Below are 20,796 nucleotides of genomic sequence, written 5' to 3'. Positions count from 1 at the left end.
TCTTGATTTATCTTTTTAATTCATATACATTAACATTGTGCGTGGTTTATGTATTTGGTTAATACTTTATTCAGTTAATTAATATGGTGTTATAAAATATAATTAATTAAAATTTTCAACTGTACTTGCTACAAAGGCATTCTGGGAGCCTGTTCTGCTTTGTAATCTTTATTATATATTGAAATTGAATAATTACAAATTAAGATACAATTGAAACAGAAAAACTAAAGAGACCAAGTAAATTAAGTGAAATGACCAGGTAATAGAAATGTAATATGGTCTGAAAATTAAAAATGTTTTGCTAAAATTGTTGATCAATTTTGAACTGTAAGAGTAGCTAGCTAGCTGACTTTGGATATCTACATACTACATAAACTCCCAGAGCCATGACCAGAACAACCACCACCACCACCATCACAGCCGTCTTCTTGCTCAGCCTTGGCTTCAAAACTTTGCTTCTTAAACCAACTACGTAGTCATTAACTGACGCCCACGCAGCATTCACTCCGCCGTGCTGAGCTTCTTTTGGAATGGTTATGGAAAGAATTCCACGGGAAAACTTAGCGCGGATACCGTTCGTAGTACAATGTTTAGAAATTTTGATCTCTTTACAGAAGCGGCTGGGTATAGCAGATGTAGTTTCTCCAACCCTAGGTTGCTTTCCGCTAATGGTTAGGATGCCCCAATTGTTGATTTGAACTCTAATATCTTGTCTTTTGAAACCTACATGCACGCATCAACAAGTAGAACAACGAGTACGGAAGAGAAGATGAAACGTAAGTCGGTCTTTTGCCAAACTTATGCTGTTAGGCAATTGTCTCATGTACAAGAGAATATATTTAGACAGTAAATCTAGATTACACATTTAGCAAAAATTCTAAAGAACAACAATGTATAGCATACATTACTAGCTAGAGAGATGTGCGCTAAGAAATACATCACTTCACTGAAGAAATGATAGAGATTTTTCTTGAAGTCATTTCATTGTTTGTTTTTCTTTAGAGGATTGTTGTGATTCGGTTGGTACCGTTGAGGTTTGCCCATGTGTCAATGGGCACTGCTCATTTTTGTGAATGTGAAGCAAGCCATTGGTGATGCAATATGTCTAGGCAAGATAGAGATGGTCTTTTAAAGTTAAAGATGGTCCACTTTTTGCAAAATATTTTTTAGCAAAATGGTTAACTGGCTAAAACCCATTAGTGAACTCTTGATCAACTTGCACAGATTGCTATTTGGGCACCAAACATCAGTGGCGGATCCAGAAAATAATATTAGGGGGTCAGTATAAATTTTTTTTACCAGAAATAGTATGCATATCACTATTTCATCGAGTTTTGGTTGGCTTGAAGTCATTTGGAAATGCACACATATGTTAATAATTCATTTACGAAGGTAACTAACATGTTCCAACGCTGCTCCCGTATGAATGCTTAATAAAAAAACACACTTATCTTGAACACACTAACAATGTTTGATATCATTGTATCCCATTAATATGTTTATCCAAAAATGATGATGCTTTGTTATTTACTAAGATCACCATTTATTAACTCTTCTTTTGGACATTTTATCAAACAGTTGGAGGGTAGGTATGAAGCCATTTCTAATCTTCAAAGGGCAGTACTCAAGGTATCTATGGACATTCACCGAAGTTAGGAAGGTCAACACCAAAGGTATTCATAGACGTTCACCAAAGTTCGGGGCTAATAGGTGAAGCTACGTAGAAGAGCTTTTCTATACCCACTGCTTGATGCGGGATTTGGCTTTTCTTGCTAATAAAACGTGAGATCTTGGATTCTATTACAAAGAAAGCAGGTCAAGTTTTAGAGTGCAATTTACCCTTCTTTTTTTTTTTTTTTTTTGTGTGAATTATCCTGGTTTAAAAATGAATTATATTATTGATTTTGTAATTTTATTTTATAATGTTTTGTTGTATTTTATATAGGGAGGATTTCAGAGTGAATTACAGGAAGAGCTTCCTAACAACATATATGTTGCTGATGTGAGTCAATTTCAAATTCTCCAATTCTCAGATTTTTTTTTTTTCTCTTAATTCTATTGATGTTGAATCTCAAATTTTATTGTTCACTGTGACTTCCCCGTGCAAAAGTAAAATGTTAAAATTAAATATTTTATTTTTAAAAGAAATTGTGATTCGACATATTTTACATTTTGGCTAGAATTCTAAAAAGTGGTAACATGAGTTTGGGTCATAGTGAAAACGATGTATGCATGTTTAACTCCCTTTTTTTTTTCGCACCCGGTCCTGTTATGTATGCCCAAAAGTATGGGAGGTTACAGGGCTGGTCAATGCGGAGAAGGGTTCCTGGTTCGAACTTTGAACTCTCCCGTTGTTGAACCACATGTTGGGGGCAAAAGAAAAAAAAAAAAAGAATAATTTGTTGGGTGTAAGTAGAGTTTAAGGTGTTATAATGGGTGTGAACAATAACTAGATCTATAATGTTAAACTTATGATACTTCTGGTCATAAGTTTTCTGAAATAATTGGTCCTGACAATTTATTACTTGGAATTGTACCATTGTTTTTTTTTTGTGTTACCTTAATTTATGTGCAAAACATACAACTTTTGTGATTTGAAATGTTTAAGTTCGTCTTGTAAATTGTATTGCCTCTTTATATCAGCTCAATTGAATTTATATGAAAACCAAGTAGTTGTGTCTTATTCATGCAGTTACACCTGATGCATTCAGTTCCTGTCGCAACATTCCGGTGTATGTTCTAGATAATACTAAGATTATGGTAAAATATAAAGTAAAATATCGACTCATCAGTACATAAGCCCTAAATTAACAAGTTTACATCTTTAGCCAAGGCAGCTATCCTAGAATGATAAGTCTGCATGATGGTAAAAATACAACCCGGCTCTTCTAAAGCTATATTGTTGTTGGCTAGTTGGGCTTCAGACTCCTCCACTTCGTGGTTTACTTTCTTGACTTCCTCCATCTTCTTGTATAGCTTGCTCGAGAGAGTCATCTGCTCAGCTTTCAAAGCAGAAAGTTGTTCCTCCAGTTTTTGGATCTCAGCAACTACCACTATTATCCGATCCTCCATGGACGAGCCCTCCTCCACCAGCTGTTGCAGAGTAGTGGAGGTCCGAGTGTGCTTCTCCTTGTAGCACCTCACCCTGTTGGCTTGCCTCTCGGCCTTAAGATGTTGATCCCTCAAGGCCCTTAGATTTTCAAAGAAGGAAATGAATGACTCATATTGCACCTTAGTCATTTGGTGGGCTTGGTATAATTTAGTGAGAGCTATCTCAGCATCTTGAAGAGCCTTAAGGCTAAAGAAGGCAGAAAAGTCCCTTTGCATCCATTCTCTGAAGATCCTGCGCTGATCTTGAAGATGTTGAGGCTCATAAGGGCGCCTTGTGGATCTCAGCTTCGTTACAATTTGCCCAAACTCTTTAACTAGTTCAGGCAAAGAGGTCGTGGCTGAAAGAGAAGCCAAAGGAGAAGGCATCACACCAGGACCATCAAAAGCAGGAGTAGCAGGGGCAGCATGGGCAACATCAGCATGAATAACAGGAAAGGATTCAGCAGCTGCAACCTTTAGAGGCCAAGGGATTGGAATCCCTATAACTCCAGAAGCTTGAGGAAGACGAGGAGACTTGCCCAAGCCCTCACTAGTGGCCTATTAAAACGCAGAGAAGACAAATTAATGGAGCAATCTTGACCCGAATTAGGAAAAAGACAAGATTGCGAGTATGTTTGTACCTGAGAAGGGCCTTGTGCTTTGGGAGGAGGATATGTTGCTGCAGCTGGTCTAGCTTGGGGCCTTCCCTCGGGCTCAGAATCAGAAGATTCTAATTCTTCAAAAGAAGATCTGGCCCGATGAAGAGCCATGGTCTCTGCTTCTGTCTCATATTCACCATTAGAATCCATGTGAAAATCAGTCAGCTAGTTGCTTTTCTAGGTGTTTGGATCTGTCATAGCCATATAAGATATATAGCTTGATCATTTACAGGTTTCTTGTAGGCTTGGTCGATCTACAAAAATCGAGAATGTTCTTTACTTTGTCTAACATCCTAACCTTTATATCTTGCTCAATTTCTGTCTTTGCATTTCTTTAAAACAAGGCATGCACAGAATCTTAGCTAGCTGATGCCTTTCTAACTTTTTTGTAGTTCAACAGAAGTGTATTCAGCTTCAAGGGAGTTGACAATTGGCTCGATCATTATTTCCAATGTGTACGTATTTGCAATCCTAAGAATGTATGTCCGTTAAATGCAGGCTCTGTTTCTAAACTTCCTCCTTAAGACTTTTTTTGGTATTACAAGACTCTGGCTGCAAAGGTATATGCTCTCAAACGCTAGCTACAAACCCCTTGCTCTCCTTGGTAATACATAGATGAAACGATAATTGTGGTTTGTTACAACAAATAATCAGTGTGGGTACAAATGGAGTCAACACCACCAAGTGATGCATAGCATAGTGGAGCCAAAGAAATAGCTAATTCTATTTTTAAAATTTCCCCTTGGTTCTAAATTCTCATAAAATTATTTGAACAAGATAAAAATATTGTTTTTATTTCACAACAAATGGGCAAATACCACTACAAGAAAAATGAGCAACAGTTACCAAGATTAGTAGTTGTTTGATTGTTTTTGGTGGCGTAAAAATGATGTTATTAATGAAAGATATATGGCAAAAGCTAAAAAGTACCTAATAGCACACCATAATAGTGACTAATGCATTTTTTTTGGGGTAAAATTCTAAAGTCAATCCAACTCTAGCATTGTTATCATAAGAAGTGACAATGAGGTTGCTTTATTTATAAAAAAAAATTTACAATCAGTCAAGGAGGACATAAAGCCTAACCTGGCCATGGTAGCAACCATAACAAAACAAACCCTCCAATAACTAATATAAGATATAATAAGACCAACAAAAAATAATTTATCTAAAATGATAGTATGGAAACCTTACATAATCACGATGATAATATGACAATATGAAATCAAAAGGAGAATCTCACCAATTAAGACCAGTAAAATATACTTTTTTTACCATTTACTACCTTTTTCTCGTTGGTAACACATTATTATCCCGACAACATCAACCAAAACCAATTAGTCTTTATTGGTTCTTTTTGTTTTGGTTAATACCCATATCTGGTTCATGGTTTCATTTATTTTTATTTTATTATCAACACAAAGACAATTTTCATTACAATAAAAACTAGTACAGGGCCCAAAAAAGACCAGGCAAACAACTACATGAAAAGTAAAAGACCCAAACAAAATGATAACAACAACCCAAGATATATGGGAGGCCCACACCAGTGTAGGCCTAAAGGCAACAGAAAACAGACAATAAAAAAACACTAATCTCTTGCAGCAAAGACCACATTGCCGCCGCAGTCACATCCTCAAAGGAAGCCAAACTCCGAACTGAGAAAGTAGACACCAGATCCAAGTCCCCTTCACAAACCCCTGCAAATATATACAAACAAAGTAACATATGGGAAGAAGATGAGGCTAAGGGGTATGTAAAATGCCCAACACTTGGCCTCGATGGAGATCTAACATACTGGTTGGGGGAAGAGAAGTGAGAGAGAGGGAAGTGGATCTAATATCCAATTTCTTATAAGAGTCCGCCGATCCAAACACATGGTGGAATGGGGATGAAGTATCACAGTTAGGGAGGAGAAAGGAAGGGAAATAAAAGACAGAAAGCTATAAAAGCAGGCGAAAAAATGCTGAATAAGAGGCAAGAAGCCCGGATGGTTGAGACTCGGCTCAAGTGAGATTATTCTTTCACATTTTGGTGGAGCAGTTCCTTGCCTCTATTTGCTTAGTTTTTCGTTTTACTATTTAACAAAACTTCTTTCTACATATTTTAATCTTCATTATTTATATTTCACACTTAGACCACATCTTCAACTCTTAAGTTAAAACTTAAAAAATTTAACCCAAAAAATTGAGGTATTAACCCTGAAACAATTTTCTCATCCAACCCTTCTGGGTTGAATTTTTAGCCCGAGATTATTAAATAATCAATTTAGGATAATTTTTTTTCTTAAAGTAAATTAAAAAAAAAAAAAAAATTTGTACACTATCCTAATTAAATTTTATGAACATTTTAACGTAAAAATATGTAGATTTCAATAAATATTGAAAAATCACTAAACCGATACCATGAGACTCGTGAAACTCTATGGAAGAATATGAAACACATAAAAAAAAAATTAATCACTTTAGCCGTTGGATTTAAATTTGGACCGTTATATCTTTTTTTTTTTTTTTTACCATTGGATTTAATCATATGAGATCTTAGTTGTTGAATTCAATGAATTTATAAATATTAAACTAAAAAAAAATACACATATAATGGTGGGCTACCCCCACTAACCCGGGGAAATTCTAGGTTAAATTTGCCTCACAAAAGAGTTTTGGGTTAAAACTCATATTTGCCCCAAGGGTTGGAGCAAGTTGGGGTAAATTTATAACCTAAAATTTGAGTTTTACTTTAAGGGTTGGAGATGGTCTTAGGCTTCACTATTTCACCCCGACAATGACCACCTTAAGTACCACTCTTGATTTATCTTTTTAATTCATATACATTAACATTGTGCGTGGTTTATGTATTTGGTTAATACTTTATTCAGTTAATTAATATGGTGTTATAAAATATAATTAATTAAAATTTTCAACTGTACTTGCTATAAAGGCAATCTGGGAGCTTGTTCTGCTTTGTAACCTTTATTATATATTGAAATTGAATAATTACAAATTAAGATACAATTGAAACAGAAAAACTAAAGAGACCAAGTAAATTAAGTGAAATGACCAGGTAATAGAAATGTAATATGGTCTGAAAATTAAAAATGTTTTGCTAAAATTGTTGATCAATTTTGAACTGTAAGAGTAGCTAGCTAGCTGACTTTGGATATCTACATACTACATAAACTCCCAGAGCCATGACCAGAACAACCACCACCACCATCACAGCCGTCTTCTTGCTCAGCCTTGGCTTCAAAACTTTGCTTCTTAAACCAACTACGTAGTCATTAACTGACGCCCACGCAGCATTCACTCCGCCGTGCTGAGCTTCCTTTGGAATGGTTATGGAAAGAATTCCACGGGAAAACTTAGCGCGGATACCGTTCGTAGCACAATGTTTAGAAACTTTGATCTCTTTACAGAAGCGGCTGGGTATAGCAGATGTAGTTTCTTCAACCCTAGGTTGCTTTCCGCTAATGGTTAGGATGCCCCAATTGTTGATTTGAACTCTAATATCTTGTCTTTTGAAACCTACATGCATGCATCAACAAGTAGAACAACGAGTACGTAAGAGAAGATGAAACGTAAGTCGATCTTTTGCCAAACTTATGCTGTTAGGCAATTGTCTCATGTACAAGAGAATATATTTAGACAGTAAATCTAGATTACACATTTAGCAAAAATTCTAAAGAACAACAATGTATAGCATACATTACTAGCTAGAGAGATGTGCGCTGAGAAATATTTCAGAAAATTTAACAAGTGAATTCGAGTCACTTAAAAGATAATATATACTATACATTGATGTATGATAGAATGACTCAATATTTAGTCATAATCTAATAGATCTAGTAGTACCTGGTAGATGAACTTCAAGAAGGTCATATCCTTCCTCCTTGTTCCATTGGCAAAACGGTTCGAAATCCTGATAACTCGTCTCATCCTTCGCCACGGGTTTGGTTTCCATCGTAGAGCAGATGCTTAATTACTTGTTTTTTCTCTTTTCGGTGATTAGTTTCAACACAATGTAATAAGAACATATGAAGGACTCTCTTTCTCTTATTTTTATACATGATGTAAGGGTTGGTGACAAGCTAGCCTAAAAGGTCTCTTCTGGGTTTCCTTCCTAAAGAGAATGATTCGATCTCTTGATTTTTTTTGTTTCCCCTTTTCCCAAGTTGAAGTTTTCTTGTTCCTGGATTGAGGTAATAATTTCTTTAACCTCAAGATATAGAGAGATTTTTCAGTGTGACCGGTATACGGGTGGTACATCACGTGTTACTATATAAATGGTGAGATATATGTTAAAAATTAATAACATAAAAAATAAAATTTCCCACCACTTACATAAAAACATATGGTGTACCATTCGTATTCCTGTCATGATAAAAAATTTCTCTTGGATATCAAGCATGTGCTAATACTTCCAGAGCACATCATCAGCTATAGGCTTTATATATAGAGAACTGTGAAAAGGGTTCTTTAGATATCTGCTAGCTGTCGATCACAACTGCATGAACTTTTGGCAACAGAGAAGCAAAGCGTCTAATTGCCATCAACAATCTTCGTTGCATAGTCGTTCATTTTCTCGTCACCATTTAAGAATATAATCAAATTAGAGATCATTAAGTCATTATCAAGTAAATGAACGATTCTTAATGATTAAGTTAATTTTTTGCAGAAGATACTCTTTAAATTATGATTTAAGAAATTAACTATTTGTGATGTGTGCGATGAAAATTCACTACACAATTGGAATGAGGAAAGGGAGCTAATTAACTTTTTTTTTTAAGGTAAAAAGAGGAAATGATCAGTGGTTCTTTCAAGAAATTAAACTCGTTAAAATTATAATCATGATTATCGTAGCGAAATAATTAGATGGACTATACATGCATTGTACAACCAACTTCATTGCATTTTCACCAACAAAGTTTACATCCAAACAAATTGATGAAAATACTCAACCAACGTCCACCCCAAGTGATACCATCCATTCCCTTGGTAACTACCAACTAGTGAGTTAATACTTACAATCCAAATAACATCTGCCAGCAACGAAACATCACTAAAACGAGAACCTGCCAACCTCTTCGTCTTCATCTTCATCTATACCTTCCTCATCTTCAGAAAAAACCTCATCTTCCTCTTCGACTTCATCTTCTTCATCCTCATCCATCACGGTATTACCCCTCTCATCTTTGTCCTTCAAACCAGTGCTCAAGACCACAGTTTCTCCCCTGGATTTCTCCACATCCTTCCTCAACTTCTCCATGTTCTCCTTTCTGTGTTCCTCCTCTAATCGTTGCTTCTCTGCCCGTCTCTTGTCCAGATCAGCCCTACACAAACAATAAGAAGTGGCTAATTATGAAAACTAAATCAAATATATACATAATTTTGACCTACATCATAAACATATTCCCACTGTGGCATTGCAGCATAAAGTGAAGGTAGGTTTGTGAAGTTCATGCATTACTTATAGGTTTCCATGTACTCGTCAGCACTTGCTTCAATGGCGTTAAAGAAATCCTTCATTCCAGCACCAGTAACCGCAGACACTCCAACAGACCGCAAGTTCTTATAGAATTCATCCAACACAAGGGAGAGGCTCTGAGCCAAATTTGAAGAGTATGAACTATCTGCACTCACTGCTGCTTGAAATGTCTCAAAATCCTCCATCCACTGCATGAACACAGCAGTTTTCAGGACTAGAACTACAATTCTTCCATATAAATTTTCAATTATTTCCATCAAGCTACTAAAATCGGGGGCATATTAAAATGGTATTCCAACACTTGAATCATAATAAGGTTGAACAGAGCTATTCTACTAGAAAAATGGCATAATATAATACTGGAGGTTGTTTTATGCTCTGCTCCCTGTCACTACTGAGTTTCGCATGACAGACTGCCCCCTAACAGCATGGTTCCACAATCTATACATTCGTTTAATATTTAAACTCAAATAACTATAAACCACCTGAGTTTGTGACAGATTCTACCACTAGGGCCGAGCAATATATTCCTGAAACCATCTACTGCTTATATAGCGGGCAACTGGCTTAATTTATGGTTTACCCTAATAGCTTGCAGACCCACCATATACAAGCACTTAAACGATGTGAGTATGTCATTAAAGTGCTTATGTATATGTCTAATCAGTCTATGTCTGCATGCTATCTCGTGCCTGCATTCCCACACAACTATAACAGTAAAACATACCTCCAAAGCAAATTGATGTTGAGCAACGTCAATTTTGTTGAATGCCAACACAAGGGGCAGCCTTGTCTTGTAAAGAATACTACAAGCATACAGCATGTTGCTCATAAAAGTGACTGGGCTAGCTGAACGAGGCGTATCTACCACATAAGCGATTACAGTGGGAAATGTTGAAGCAAATGCTTCTGTGATGATAGCACCAGAAGCGGACCAAGTGAATATCTCAATCTGACCAGGAGTATCCACAAGAACATAATCAAGCTGATCCGCTCGCTTCTCAATGACTGAGACAACCTGAAATTGAAGATCATGATGACAATTTCATTCTTAATAAATGAGAAAAAAAGAATGAAGCAAATAAGACAAAGCATGAGATACAAGAACCACTTAAGAGCTCAACCAAAATGGCCATGTATTTGGAAACAAATTGAACAAGTAGAACCAGTACTCAGCCCAATGATGCAATACATTATACAAAGTTACTGAATGAAATCACCAAAATTACAATCTGATGTACTACGCATGTGATACAAAACTCTTCCAAATGCTTGTGAAGATGGGTTGATAGTAAAAAAAGGGCGCCATATACCATTCACAATGCTTTCCAAATGCTCAAGTGAACAAAATGATTTGAGGCAAAGATTCAGAAGCAAGTTTTTACCTCATCAAACTTGGTAGCAAACAAGTTGAGTGAAGTCAAAATCCCACCATTTGGTCCAAGATTGAACTGTTTCATCACCTCCTTGTACCGAACAGTATCCCGTATGTCAATGTTCGCACCAAACGGGAGAGTCATCACAGCTGGGTCGAGATTCATCACGTATCCACGAATGTTGGATTCATGTGTGTGCGAAACCAACCGATGCATAAAGGTTGTCTTACCGCTCCCTAATCGAAACCCACAACACATTCAATCGCTTAATCGAGTAGCCACATAATAACACAATTATTCACCAAACTAGGAACCAAAATGAATAAAGTAAAACAACCTAATTCAATGAAGTTACCTGCCATGCCGATAACGATTACAATAACCGGTTTTCTCTTGAAGTTAGACACTGATGCCTGCCCTGAACCGGATGATGATTCCTCAAATTGTAGTTTCTTCATTGAGTTAGTAAGCTCCTCATCTTCTTTCCCCTCATTCTTCTGAGCAAAATCAAACACAACAAAGCTTAATCAAAATTCAAGCAAAAACTCAATAAAGCTAAGAACTTGACAAACAAAACCCTAGTGCGCGAATGAGAGAAAGTGAGAGAGAGAGAGAGACAGAGAGAGTACTTTAACGGCGGATGAGTTTTCCGAGTCCATGGGAGCTGGCGTGCCACTTCCTTCCCGCAATTTGATATTGATTTTCTGGGAATCGGAATGAATTTCTATTGGGTGAAGGAGAGTTGCTGGGTTTCTCTGATGGTCGGAAGTAGAGCCGCGACGCTGTGAGCTGCGGCGGAACTGTGGGAGGTTCGGCTATGGAGTAAAAGTCTTGTAATTTGGGAACTATTTCACCCGTATTTCACGCAAATTCTGAAATCCTATGCATTTTATCATTCTGTACGACGTCGTAGGTGCTCGAAATTATTTGACGGAGTTGCACAAACGCCCTTCTGAAGTCCCAAGTATTAAAATTTTGATAATTTACCACCCAATAATTTTTTATAATATACCACCCGAACTCATTATTACTTTAGTCTAAAGTAGGAGGGGAAATCGCACTATTCATATGAACAGTGTTTTGTAAGACATTTCAGTTTATTTACAAGATTGCCACTCGAGTGCTTTTAGCCAACTTTCTGGCTTCGTTTCCACTTTCTCAAACCCTCGCAGCCACAACACCATCTCTAGAATAGCATCGGCACCTGCTTCCTAAAACTAAAACCACAGAAACTCGGCTTCATTTTTGTAACTCGAGAGCTTCGGTGGGATGAAGGAGAAGTGCAGGGAGATGGACTCGAGTCGGCGGGCGGAAGAGATCTTCAGGTATTACAGTGGTCGGAGAACCGAAGCCGTCCACGCTTTAACTAACGGTACTCCTATCTCTCTCTCTCTCTCTCCCCTCCGTTTCTCTCTCTTAATTTCCTTTTGTTTTTGGAAATCTCTGACCTTTTGGGTGATGTGGTTTTCTCATATGGACACAGAGAGAGAGAGAGAGAGAGAGGTCGAGCAAGGTTTCGTCGATTTCAGTCAACTTGGGCTACCCCCAACGTCCGGTAAGGTATCAATCTCTTCCTATCCTCACGCTTCTCTGGTTTTCGCTTTGATTTTTTTATGGAAGGTTTGAGATTTCTTTAATCATACAATCAGCTTGCCCTTAATTATTCTTTCACTATATTTGACTGTTATAGTCCTCTTTTAGCTACTCAAATGACACAATAAAAATCCCAAGAAAAATTTTCTCACTTTGTAATTTCCCTCAGATCCCTCGCTGATCCCTTCTCTCGCCTATGTCATCTTACTCCACCGTTCGCATCAGGAAGGCCCATGCGTGGTTTTTTGGGTGGGGATTTCAGATTTCAAGGGGTAGAGAGGCTGTGCTTCGTTACGATCGGGCCGAGCTTCTATCTGCAAATCGAGGCCCCGGTGAAGCATAAGCATTACAGGCCTGCGGTGAGTTCTAGGTCACCTCCTCCTTCTCCGATAAGCTTTCCTATATACATCAGTATTAAAAGAACAACTTCCAATATTTAATTTCACCATTTTCTCACACTTCCCGTTGATTGTCCGTCGAATTTGCAGGGAAAGAAGAAGGAAGGAAATGCCGCTAGGTACGTCACCAGGTCACAAGTTGTCAAGCAGCTTCAAGTCAGTCTTCCCCTCTTCAGGTCTGTCTCTGGTATTCAAGTTGTAATTTCTGTATTTTCACATGATTTATGTAATTTATGTTAATCCAGGGTTTAGGGTTTGTGCATTATTCGGATTTGGCATTAGTTGATGTTATCCAGATTTTCTATTTTTATGTGGAAATGAGTCGTAGCTGGTAAATGAGAAGCAGAGTAAGCAAATTACGGAGATACCTCCAGAAGAGTACAAAATGCCCCTGGTATGGATTGACTTGGATCTGACTGGTGAGGGTAAAATAATGTATGTTCCTTTTACCCCTTTGTTATTTGTGGATAAAATAATGTGTGTTCCCATCATGGTTTCTTTTTATTCTCCAAAAATAGATTTTTAATATGCTGTTTACCGAAATTTCAGTCCTTGGAGTGAAGCTCCTTATAAGGATGCTGCAGAGAGAACGGCATCTGGGAATTTACCTCTTAATGCATTTTTGTCTGAGGTATCTTCGTTTTCATTGCTACCCTGTTTAAATTAGCTTACATATGCTCTTCATGAATTTTTTTTTCCATTTATTTTGGATGATATTTATGTTTCCCTTATTTCTTTGTTTAAAGAATCTCCTTAGCCAATTGTAAATTGTAATTATATCTTTGTTTTTTTGTGATTCCAGTGGGCCCTCATGACACTGTTAAATCCAAACCGAAGTTTGACGAATTTGATATATGTTGGATACAATGGCAGTCCTGCTTCAGCTATCCATGTTACTAGAAGAAGATCAGTAGATCGTAAAAGGAAAAAAACGGAAAGAAATGTTAGCTGCTTTGTTTTTGGTCCTAAAAATGCAGGAAAATCCCCTCTTTTAAATTCATTCATAGGAAGGTATGGCTTTCCCCCTTCACTATACTCCGTATATTATAAATGTGAAGAGAAAGGGTACCACCATACCTAATCCCATTTTCTGAATCTTTGGTATAACAAAATTTATTGGGTGATAACTTCCTAGCTCTCAGATGCTGTTATAGTTCTACACAAATGAACTATTTTGCTCCTGAAACTACCCAATTTTCTTTTCAAACTGAGACAAAGCTCACTGTGTCTGCTATCCCTTTCCTGTTTGACTCTGGTCTATCTTCCATTTTAGAAAATATTTGTGGTGACGGTAGATTTATTCTTTCATTTGGCTTTGTTAATTTGTTGTTGCCAATTTTGACCTCAGGCCTTTCTCAAAGAGTGAGACTATACCTACTGGTGAGCGTTATGCAGTTAATGTCATTAACCAGATTGGGGTCAGTACTATCATATATAACACTTTTTGCTTTGAGAAAGGTAACGGGTAAGGGAGGTATGGGTATGGGTTTTTAGGGCCGGTTTCTAGGGAGGTGGTCTGGTGTCAGTGCCTTCAGGGGGTGGGGGTGTGATATGGGGGAGAGAGGAGAGGGGGTTGGCTGCAGAGAGTGGGGGTGTGATTTGGGGGAGATAGGAGAGGGGGTTGGTTGCAGAGAGAAGGTGACGGCGGGTGCACGATTAGGGGGACAGAAAGAGAGTTGATTGGGTACAAGATTTGAGGGTAGGGTTGAGGGAATGAATGTGTTGGCTGCAAAGAGATGGTGGGGTTGAGTTAGTATCTCTCCCTTTTTGTCGCTTCTCTCTTCCTCCATCTATGACATCTTTGTTTTGGGGTCAAAATATGTTCGCTTTTACATAGAAATTTGAGTCTTTTATTTATTTATTTATTTGGGTTTTTGTAGCTGATGAATATTAGGTTGTGTTTCTGGGTTTTATCACTAATTGTCAATTGGATTTCTGGTTTCAAAAATAGGTGGAGGCATCGACTAATCAGCTGGCTGATCAGCAGATGCCAGTGTATAATCTTGCATCGAAGATTCTTTGTCGGGTTGTCAATGTATCATTGAAGGTAGTGTGGTGGCTGCTCTTATAAAGAAAATTAAGAATTCTGGATTTAATTGTTTAGCTGGTTCTTTTGTACTCAAGTTATTGGGCTTTGCGAGGGAATAATATGTTTCTTTCGGCTGAATTATAGGCTGAACCAGACACTGATGAAGTATATGCACAAGTCACTTTACTTCCTGAATCAAATGTAAGTTGTTGGCTTGAGGATTCTGATTTATTGTGGGCGGGTAAAACTGATTATGGGTTGAGATTCTGATGGTTTGATGTTATAAATTTTAGCAAGATGAGAATGCAGTGGAGAAGGAAATAACATAGGGCGCACGTCCTTAAACAGGAAAAGACTTTGGTTAGGCAAAACCAAATTAAGGAAGAGAATAGGTAGAGGCTAAAACATAATCAAGTGGAAATTTTAGGTACAAAATGTGCAGTGAGTCAAGAAATTATACAACCGTATCCAGTTACTTTCCACCACGGCCACTTTAAAAGGCTTAGTTCTTTTTCCAAGTGAAGAAATAAAATGGCACTTGAATCGTAGAAATATTAACATCTACACTCAAATGAAAAGAACTGCATATTTGAAAGGAAAAAAACAAACCAGCACACACTTGGAAATAGCTGAAAATATTGGCAAACCTCACAATGTATGTGCACGCTTTAGTGATATTTATAATGAGGATATTTATATTAGCAAACTTGACTTATGCCCTGTACACATTCTATTGTTTAATTAATGAAGAAAACGATTCTCAATGTCTAGCTATTCATTTATTATCTTCAATGATTTGGAAACCTGCTATTATAGTTTTCAGAATGGTTATGTCACACTCTGCTATTCTTCCTGTCAAAATGGGGAATGTTTGCATGGTTGTCACTCTTCGAACAGGTTAGTGGGTTTCTCTGGATTTTCGTTTTTCTCTATTGGGTTTCGATTAGTTCTCAAGTTTTTGCGTTTCTTGATTTGCTTTTCGTATTTGAACATAAAGTTTTTATTTCCTCATGAATCTGATCTGCCTTTTTCAAAGATATCTCTGGTTATAACCTCAATCTACAATCTTTGTGGCTGATCAGAGGCTACCGTATTTGGATTTTGCTGGTAAGCATAAAATTATATATATATATATATTCATTAAGTTTGTATAATTACATGGGTGTTCTTTGAGTGATATGTACATATATTTCCTAAAAGAAACTGATTTCTCACACTATTTTCTTATGCTGCACCTTTGTTGAATTTTTGTCTTTTTTATTTTTTTATATTTTTTTATTCAATTCAAATGACCAAAATAAACACGAGTGTATATGGAGAATAATGAGTATGCGGAAATCAGTATCATTTGCTAAAATGTTTATCTTTATAGCTCATGGTCTATATGAGTTTTGTTGTTGTTGCTGCTTTTCTTGCCTTTGCACGTTCTGCTCTGAAATTTATAAATACATAGAATATTGTAATTGAAAGAAAAATAACTTTGGACCAAATTCTACATACTCAATTTGACAGGAAGAAGGTTTCGAATTGGACGATTGGAAGACAAAAAGGTTATAATTCTTATGACTGGATTGAGCATGGTATGTTTAATTATGCAGATGACCATCTGTTTTACTTTGATTAATTTCGTTGGTCAGTGCATATCATAGATAATGTATTTAATAAATGATGTAGAAACAGTGTCTGGCTTCAATACTACAAGTGTATTATCCGTTAGATTCGACAATTATTAAATCTTTTAGTGTAAATCTTAACCATTTATTTCCCGTATCATTCAATATTATTGAAGTATTTTCTGTAGAAACCTGCTGGAAAAAAATTGATGTAGAAACCTGTGAAAAGCTCAATGCAGGCATCTCAACTCAATTACTACAAACCCTATTCAAGGTGAAAGCTGTTGTACACTATGGAATTGCAGGAAATGCAGATCCCCAACTCCAAATTGGAGATGTCACCATCCCTCAATTTTGGGCTTATACAGGCCTTTGGAATTGGCAGGTATAAAACACTAATTTTCTTTAGAAAATTGGCTTTTGTTTGGTAATCATTTTTTAATCCCAGTTGATTGAATATCCAATTAATGGAAAAATGTATTTGTGCCAAATGCCATTTCAATTGAATGGTTAGTGTATTTGTTCCAAACAACATTCGAATTGGATGATTGGTTTATTTGTTCCAAACCCCAATATAATAGTATTTGTATTTCTGCCCATTTATGGATGATTGCTGTAGCTGCTATGATTGTCAGATTGTGTATGTTGGCTATTGCTTAACTGAGCAAATAAAGTCAGCAAAAAGGTAGATGCTATGTTAGTGTATGTCAATGGGGAGTGTAGCTATGAAATATATGATTACATTGATCAAGGATGATAAGTATAACAGAGTCCTAACTGAGCAATGTATGTTAGTGACTCAGTGTAGATGGTATGCTTTGAATTTAGTGAGTTCTTTTGGGCGAGGGTTATCAAGTTTTTTGTTGAATTTCTCTTGCTTCATTTAATTTTTTTAGATGTACAAGAGTAGAAACCTTCCGTGCAGAAGCTTTACATCCTCCCTCAACAATTTGTGTCTTTATGTCAAAATTATTCATGTCTTCCTGTATTACGGCTTCAAAAAGGATTTCCATATTGTCCCCAGTCAATCCGAGGGTTCTATTTGATCTCTAAGAATTGTGGGAAAGAACAGGCAAATGCATCTAGACGGGTGGTTTGGTGGTTAGGAGACTTGGAGGGCCAATGGAGGCAGTCTATTCTTCCCATATTTTCTTTTTTAGGTTAGTATATGAAGCTTTAAGGAAATGACGTTATATCATCGCAATCTCATTGCTTGATTTTATTCAGTGTTGGTTTTGATATCATAGTATCCTGTTAACTATCCTATGGAACAAATTCACAAATTCTCATATTTAGACTCAATTGCTAATTGATTCTGAGTGGTTTTTAATCTTTTGATGATCTGGCATCCGGTTTGTAGATTTCTCTTATGCTGGGTTTTATCTTTCTTATGTTTTTTTTTTTTTTTTAAATTAAATTTTTTGGAATTTTCAGAATTTTGGGTCGTTGGAGGCAGAAGTTGGTTGCTTTGCTTGGCATGATGAGGTATATAATTATACACCCAATTGACTTTGATCTTTATGTTTTTAATAATTGAGAAAGAGCAGTGTTAATAATTGAGAAATTTGTGTTAGACATGTTTACATGACAACTTTATCTTTGAGATTTGTTTGGTTTTGAAATTCCATCAAAAGCTATGGTTTTTGTGCGATTGATTTTGTGAGGGAGATAAGGCACGACCTTCTAATTTGGTTTTTTCTCCCTCATTTTTCAAATTCCTTCAAAATCTTGCAATTTGCCTTTCTAAATTAGCTTAAGAAATATTTCGTTAATTTGATCATTGAGATTGGTTCTGAAATTCCAATTTGTTTGAGCAATGACAAATTGGGATTGGTTTTTAAATTCCCCATTGAAAAATACATAGCAATTTCAGCTACTGTTTGTTAAGCAAATACATAGCTAATAATTAACGTCTGTTTACTCTCAAAAAACCTTTCCCAAATCCTCAAATACATAGCTAATTCAATTGAACGCACATTTGATTGCTGCAATCATTGTCAGATATTCCTTGGGAATAAGCATTGTTCAATTTTAATTGCAAATGACAGCTGAAATTATCTTATTTATTACCACTTTTGCCTTGGATCTGTAATACACAATGTTTAGATCATTTGATTGGTACTTCCTTAAGTTTAATACTGGCAGTTTGGCTGTGATCGAATTGATCCAGTCTCGAATAGTGTGGCATGTGAGATGATAACAGACTAACAGAGGAAAAGGAGTTGATGCATATGTGTTTGATTTACAAATTTTGGCAAATCCTGGCCATTTTTTGGGTTTCCTGGTGATATATATCTATCTTCATAACCAAATAGCGATAACTTCGAGTTTCTAGACGTTTTAGTGTGTTGAGTCCTGCATTTTTGTAATGTCCGTGCAAGTTGTCACTAAGATCTTTTGGTTTCTGGCTACTTTAGTTTTTCAGCATTGTATTGTAGTTTTTAATTTATCTTTGTCGGGTAGAGGGCATGTGATGTGGGTTTTGGTGTTTAGCGAATATTCTGAGCTTCATTACTATTTTAATGTTTCCTGTCTGCCCTACAATGAAATGAACAGTACAATAACCAATATAACAATAAAATCAGTCACAGATTCCAAGCATAATGCATCAAAAGTGCGCTGAACATAATTCTAAATAAAACGTAGTTAAGCAAAAACAGGGTAGATAAGCATACTGTGAGATGACCGATTCCAGAACGTATTTTAACAATTTTTTTGGTTTGCTAATTTTCATGTGCTTTGTATTCATGATTGTTTATTTTGTAAAGGAAATGCGGGATATGATAGAGATGCAAGCAAATTTCTAATCTTTGTCTATCTGGTTTTCACTTTGTTTAATTTGATCTGATTCAGCCTCCTTTTCGTTGCTTTTGAGGAAACCAAATTAAATCTGCCTTTCGATCTTTGTATGTCATGCTTATGTTCTCCTTTATTGGGAGACTGATTTACTGTTTAAAATTGGTTACATTCTCTTATAGTTGCCCTTTTTGTTGGTTCTGAAAAAACAAAGTGACATGTGGATTTCTGTCTTTCTATGTCATGCTTATGTTGAAATGTTATACCTGCCAAAACCATATGTTGAAATGTTGGAAAGGTAAACGTTTTTTGTTGTTCTGTTTTTAGGACTTCATTAACCGTTTAGAAGCGCAGCCAACGATATGAGAGCAGAAGGGGAGCAAGCATGTGAGGTAATTTGTTATGTTGAATTAAATGGTTCTGAATTCAGTCGAACATTTGTGTGCAAGTTTGGTTTCTATATCTATCGTGATTCATGTTTCAGTGATATTATTGTAACATCGAATCCTAAAATGTATTGTGTCAAGAACCAATAAAAGGAATGTAATGTGTAAGTGCGTTTGATTATTCAAATGCAAAATTTTTAATTTTTAGAACGAGAGTTGCAATTAAAATTAACGGAGTGCTGAGCAGAAGTTTAATTAATTCAGTTTTGATAAATGATTGAAGGTTGCTCTATTATTCTATTGCTGTTTTGATAATTATAAGTTTAGATAACGAACGGTATAGAACGAAAATGAAAGCTTAGAATCTGGTGAATAATATGTTGGCATGTGTGTGTGTTCTCTTCAGGAGAATCGGTTGATGTTTTTAGTTGTATAATTTATTTTCCTTGGTCTAAATGCACGTCCGATTGCTTGCCTTCTCATAGATGGGTTAAGTTGGACATCCAGAAGAATTTGTTTGCATAGGAACTTTTTTTTTTCTTTTCGCTGTGATCTGTTTTGTTAAAGGTGATGATAAAGATTTATCAATATTGTTTGTTCGGAGTTAGGTGGAAATTGGGGAGTAAATTGTGATTCTAAACAGGACCATCGCGTGATATTCTTTTAAACTCTGATTTATTTTCTTTGCTATAGTGCGGAAGACTTTGCTGCTTGAACAAGAACGACTGCTGCAGGGCGTTCTACATGTTTTTGGCTTTCAACATTTTTGCTTCAAGACTTAGCTGCTTGAACAAGAACGAAACTCCATCTTAACTGCAAGGCAAAATATGTGTGGACTGCATGTTACTTCTGTTTCTTACGGTAACAGGCGTCCTGCATGTTTTTTGCTTTGCACGTTTGTGCTTGAAAACTTAGATGCTAGAATAAGAACGAAACAGTTTTTATGTTGCCTAATCTACATGATATATATTTTGCCACATTGACTACAAGGGCAAGATTTGTGTGAACTGTATGTTACTTCTGTTTATTAGGGAACCAAAACGTTCAGTTTCGTCCTGTTCATGGTACAATGTCTTTTCATGTCAGCTCAGTTGAATGTATATAAAAATGAAGCTGCATATCTTACTAACCTCATTCACTCATCTATCCCTTTCTTCATTCATGATTGTGTTGAATTTGTTCAGGTAAAATTTATCTTATTCATGCTGTTCAAGGTGATACATTCAAGTCCCGCAGCAACGCGCGGGCACATTTTCTAGTCTATTCTAAAGTTGGAGGGGAATTGGCACTGTTCATGGCTACAGTCAATTGTTTGCCCCCCGATTTCACGCTATTTACAAAAAAACCATCAGCTGCGGGCTAGGTTGGGAAGGTA

General features: G+C 36.4%; 4 protein-coding genes across 6 annotated transcripts; 1 reads left to right on the top strand and 3 right to left on the bottom strand.

Moving 5' to 3' along the window:
- Positions 1–2,755: 2,755 nt before the first annotated feature.
- LOC103944450 lies at positions 2,756–3,974 on the bottom strand. The gene is made up of 2 exons (XM_009354915.3): positions 3,732–3,974; positions 2,756–3,648 (listed from the first exon to the last, which is right to left on the bottom strand). Exons 1-2 carry the CDS (start codon positions 3,897–3,899, stop codon positions 2,803–2,805), a joined length of 1,014 nt encoding a protein of 337 aa, XP_009353190.2. The 5' UTR covers positions 3,900–3,974; the 3' UTR covers positions 2,756–2,802.
- A 2,725-nt stretch (positions 3,975–6,699) lies between these two features.
- On the bottom strand, positions 6,700–7,762 carry LOC108867028 (15.7 kDa heat shock protein, peroxisomal-like). The gene is made up of 2 exons (XM_018646730.2): positions 7,598–7,762; positions 6,700–7,270 (listed from the first exon to the last, which is right to left on the bottom strand). Exons 1-2 carry the CDS (start codon positions 7,704–7,706, stop codon positions 6,888–6,890), a joined length of 492 nt encoding a protein of 163 aa, XP_018502246.1. The 5' UTR covers positions 7,707–7,762; the 3' UTR covers positions 6,700–6,887.
- An 867-nt stretch (positions 7,763–8,629) lies between these two features.
- Positions 8,630–11,474, bottom strand: LOC103944385 (GPN-loop GTPase QQT2). 2 transcript variants are annotated; one of them, XM_048576617.1, is made up of 6 exons: positions 11,225–11,474; positions 10,962–11,103; positions 10,616–10,842; positions 9,958–10,248; positions 9,213–9,418; positions 8,630–9,075 (listed from the first exon to the last, which is right to left on the bottom strand). In XM_048576617.1, exons 2-6 carry the CDS (start codon positions 11,062–11,064, stop codon positions 8,805–8,807), a joined length of 1,098 nt encoding a protein of 365 aa, XP_048432574.1. In that variant the 5' UTR covers positions 11,065–11,103; positions 11,225–11,474; the 3' UTR covers positions 8,630–8,804. The 2 variants fall into 2 exon arrangements, with proteins under 2 accessions (XP_048432574.1, XP_009353104.1); XM_009354829.3 differs by having other exon boundaries at positions 11,236–11,473.
- Positions 11,475–11,638: 164 nt separating this feature from the next.
- On the top strand, positions 11,639–20,723 carry LOC103953992 (mitochondrial Rho GTPase 1-like). 2 transcript variants are annotated; one of them, XM_018649097.2, is made up of 14 exons: positions 11,639–11,978; positions 12,094–12,166; positions 12,369–12,558; positions 12,688–12,773; positions 12,843–13,032; positions 13,147–13,228; positions 13,400–13,608; positions 13,946–14,015; positions 14,549–14,644; positions 14,771–14,827; positions 15,443–15,733; positions 16,139–16,206; positions 16,469–16,624; positions 17,674–18,310. In XM_018649097.2, exons 5-11 carry the CDS (start codon positions 12,983–12,985, stop codon positions 15,638–15,640), a joined length of 762 nt encoding a protein of 253 aa, XP_018504613.1. In that variant the 5' UTR covers positions 11,639–11,978; positions 12,094–12,166; positions 12,369–12,558; positions 12,688–12,773; positions 12,843–12,982; the 3' UTR covers positions 15,641–15,733; positions 16,139–16,206; positions 16,469–16,624; positions 17,674–18,310. The 2 variants fall into 2 exon arrangements, 1 of the variants encoding a protein (XP_018504613.1); XR_007255423.1 differs by lacking the exons at positions 11,639–11,978; positions 12,094–12,166; positions 12,369–12,558; ... (7 more) ...; positions 15,443–15,733; positions 16,139–16,206 and adding exons at positions 19,363–19,427; positions 20,115–20,723 and having other exon boundaries at positions 16,217–16,624; positions 17,674–17,724.
- The last annotated feature ends 73 nt before the right edge of the window (positions 20,724–20,796 follow it).

The sequence above is a fragment of a genome, unplaced genomic scaffold (assembly GCF_019419815.1).
Source record: "Pyrus x bretschneideri cultivar Hongxiangsu unplaced genomic scaffold, Pyrus_bretschneideri_v1 Contig9, whole genome shotgun sequence".
Lineage (NCBI taxonomy): Eukaryota > Viridiplantae > Streptophyta > Magnoliopsida > Rosales > Rosaceae > Pyrus > Pyrus x bretschneideri.
The sequence above is the reverse complement of the archived record's forward strand: the minus strand, read 5'-3'. Positions and strand labels throughout refer to the sequence as shown.

Bases quoted from the DNA above. Each gene is read 5' to 3' on its own strand.
- LOC103944385 (XM_009354829.3), bottom strand. From the start codon at position 11,265: ATGGACTCGGAAAACTCATCCGCCGTTAAA. The intron at 10,249-10,615 runs GTAAAAACTTGC...CTTCAATTTCAG, and splicing joins TTGCTACCAAGTTTGATGAG to GTTGTCTCAGTCATTGAGAA. The intron at 9,419-9,957 runs GTATGTTTTACT...GTGTTCATGCAG, and splicing joins AACATCAATTTGCTTTGGAG to TGGATGGAGGATTTTGAGAC.
- LOC103953992 (XM_018649097.2), top strand. From the start codon at position 12,983: ATGCCCCTGGTATGGATTGACTTGGATCTGACTGGTGAGGGTAAAATA. The intron at 13,229-13,399 runs GTATCTTCGTTT...TTGTGATTCCAG, and splicing joins TTAATGCATTTTTGTCTGAG to TGGGCCCTCATGACACTGTT. The intron at 14,016-14,548 runs GTCAGTACTATC...TTTCAAAAATAG, and splicing joins ATGTCATTAACCAGATTGGG to GTGGAGGCATCGACTAATCA.
- LOC108867028 (XM_018646730.2), bottom strand. From the start codon at position 7,706: ATGGAAACCAAACCCGTGGCGAAGGATGAGACGAGTTATCAGGATTTC. The intron at 7,271-7,597 runs GTACTACTAGAT...GCATGCATGTAG, and splicing joins TCTTGAAGTTCATCTACCAG to GTTTCAAAAGACAAGATATT.
- LOC103944450 (XM_009354915.3), bottom strand. From the start codon at position 3,899: ATGGATTCTAATGGTGAATATGAGACAGAAGCAGAGACCATGGCTCTT. The intron at 3,649-3,731 runs GTACAAACATAC...GCGTTTTAATAG, and splicing joins AAGCACAAGGCCCTTCTCAG to GCCACTAGTGAGGGCTTGGG.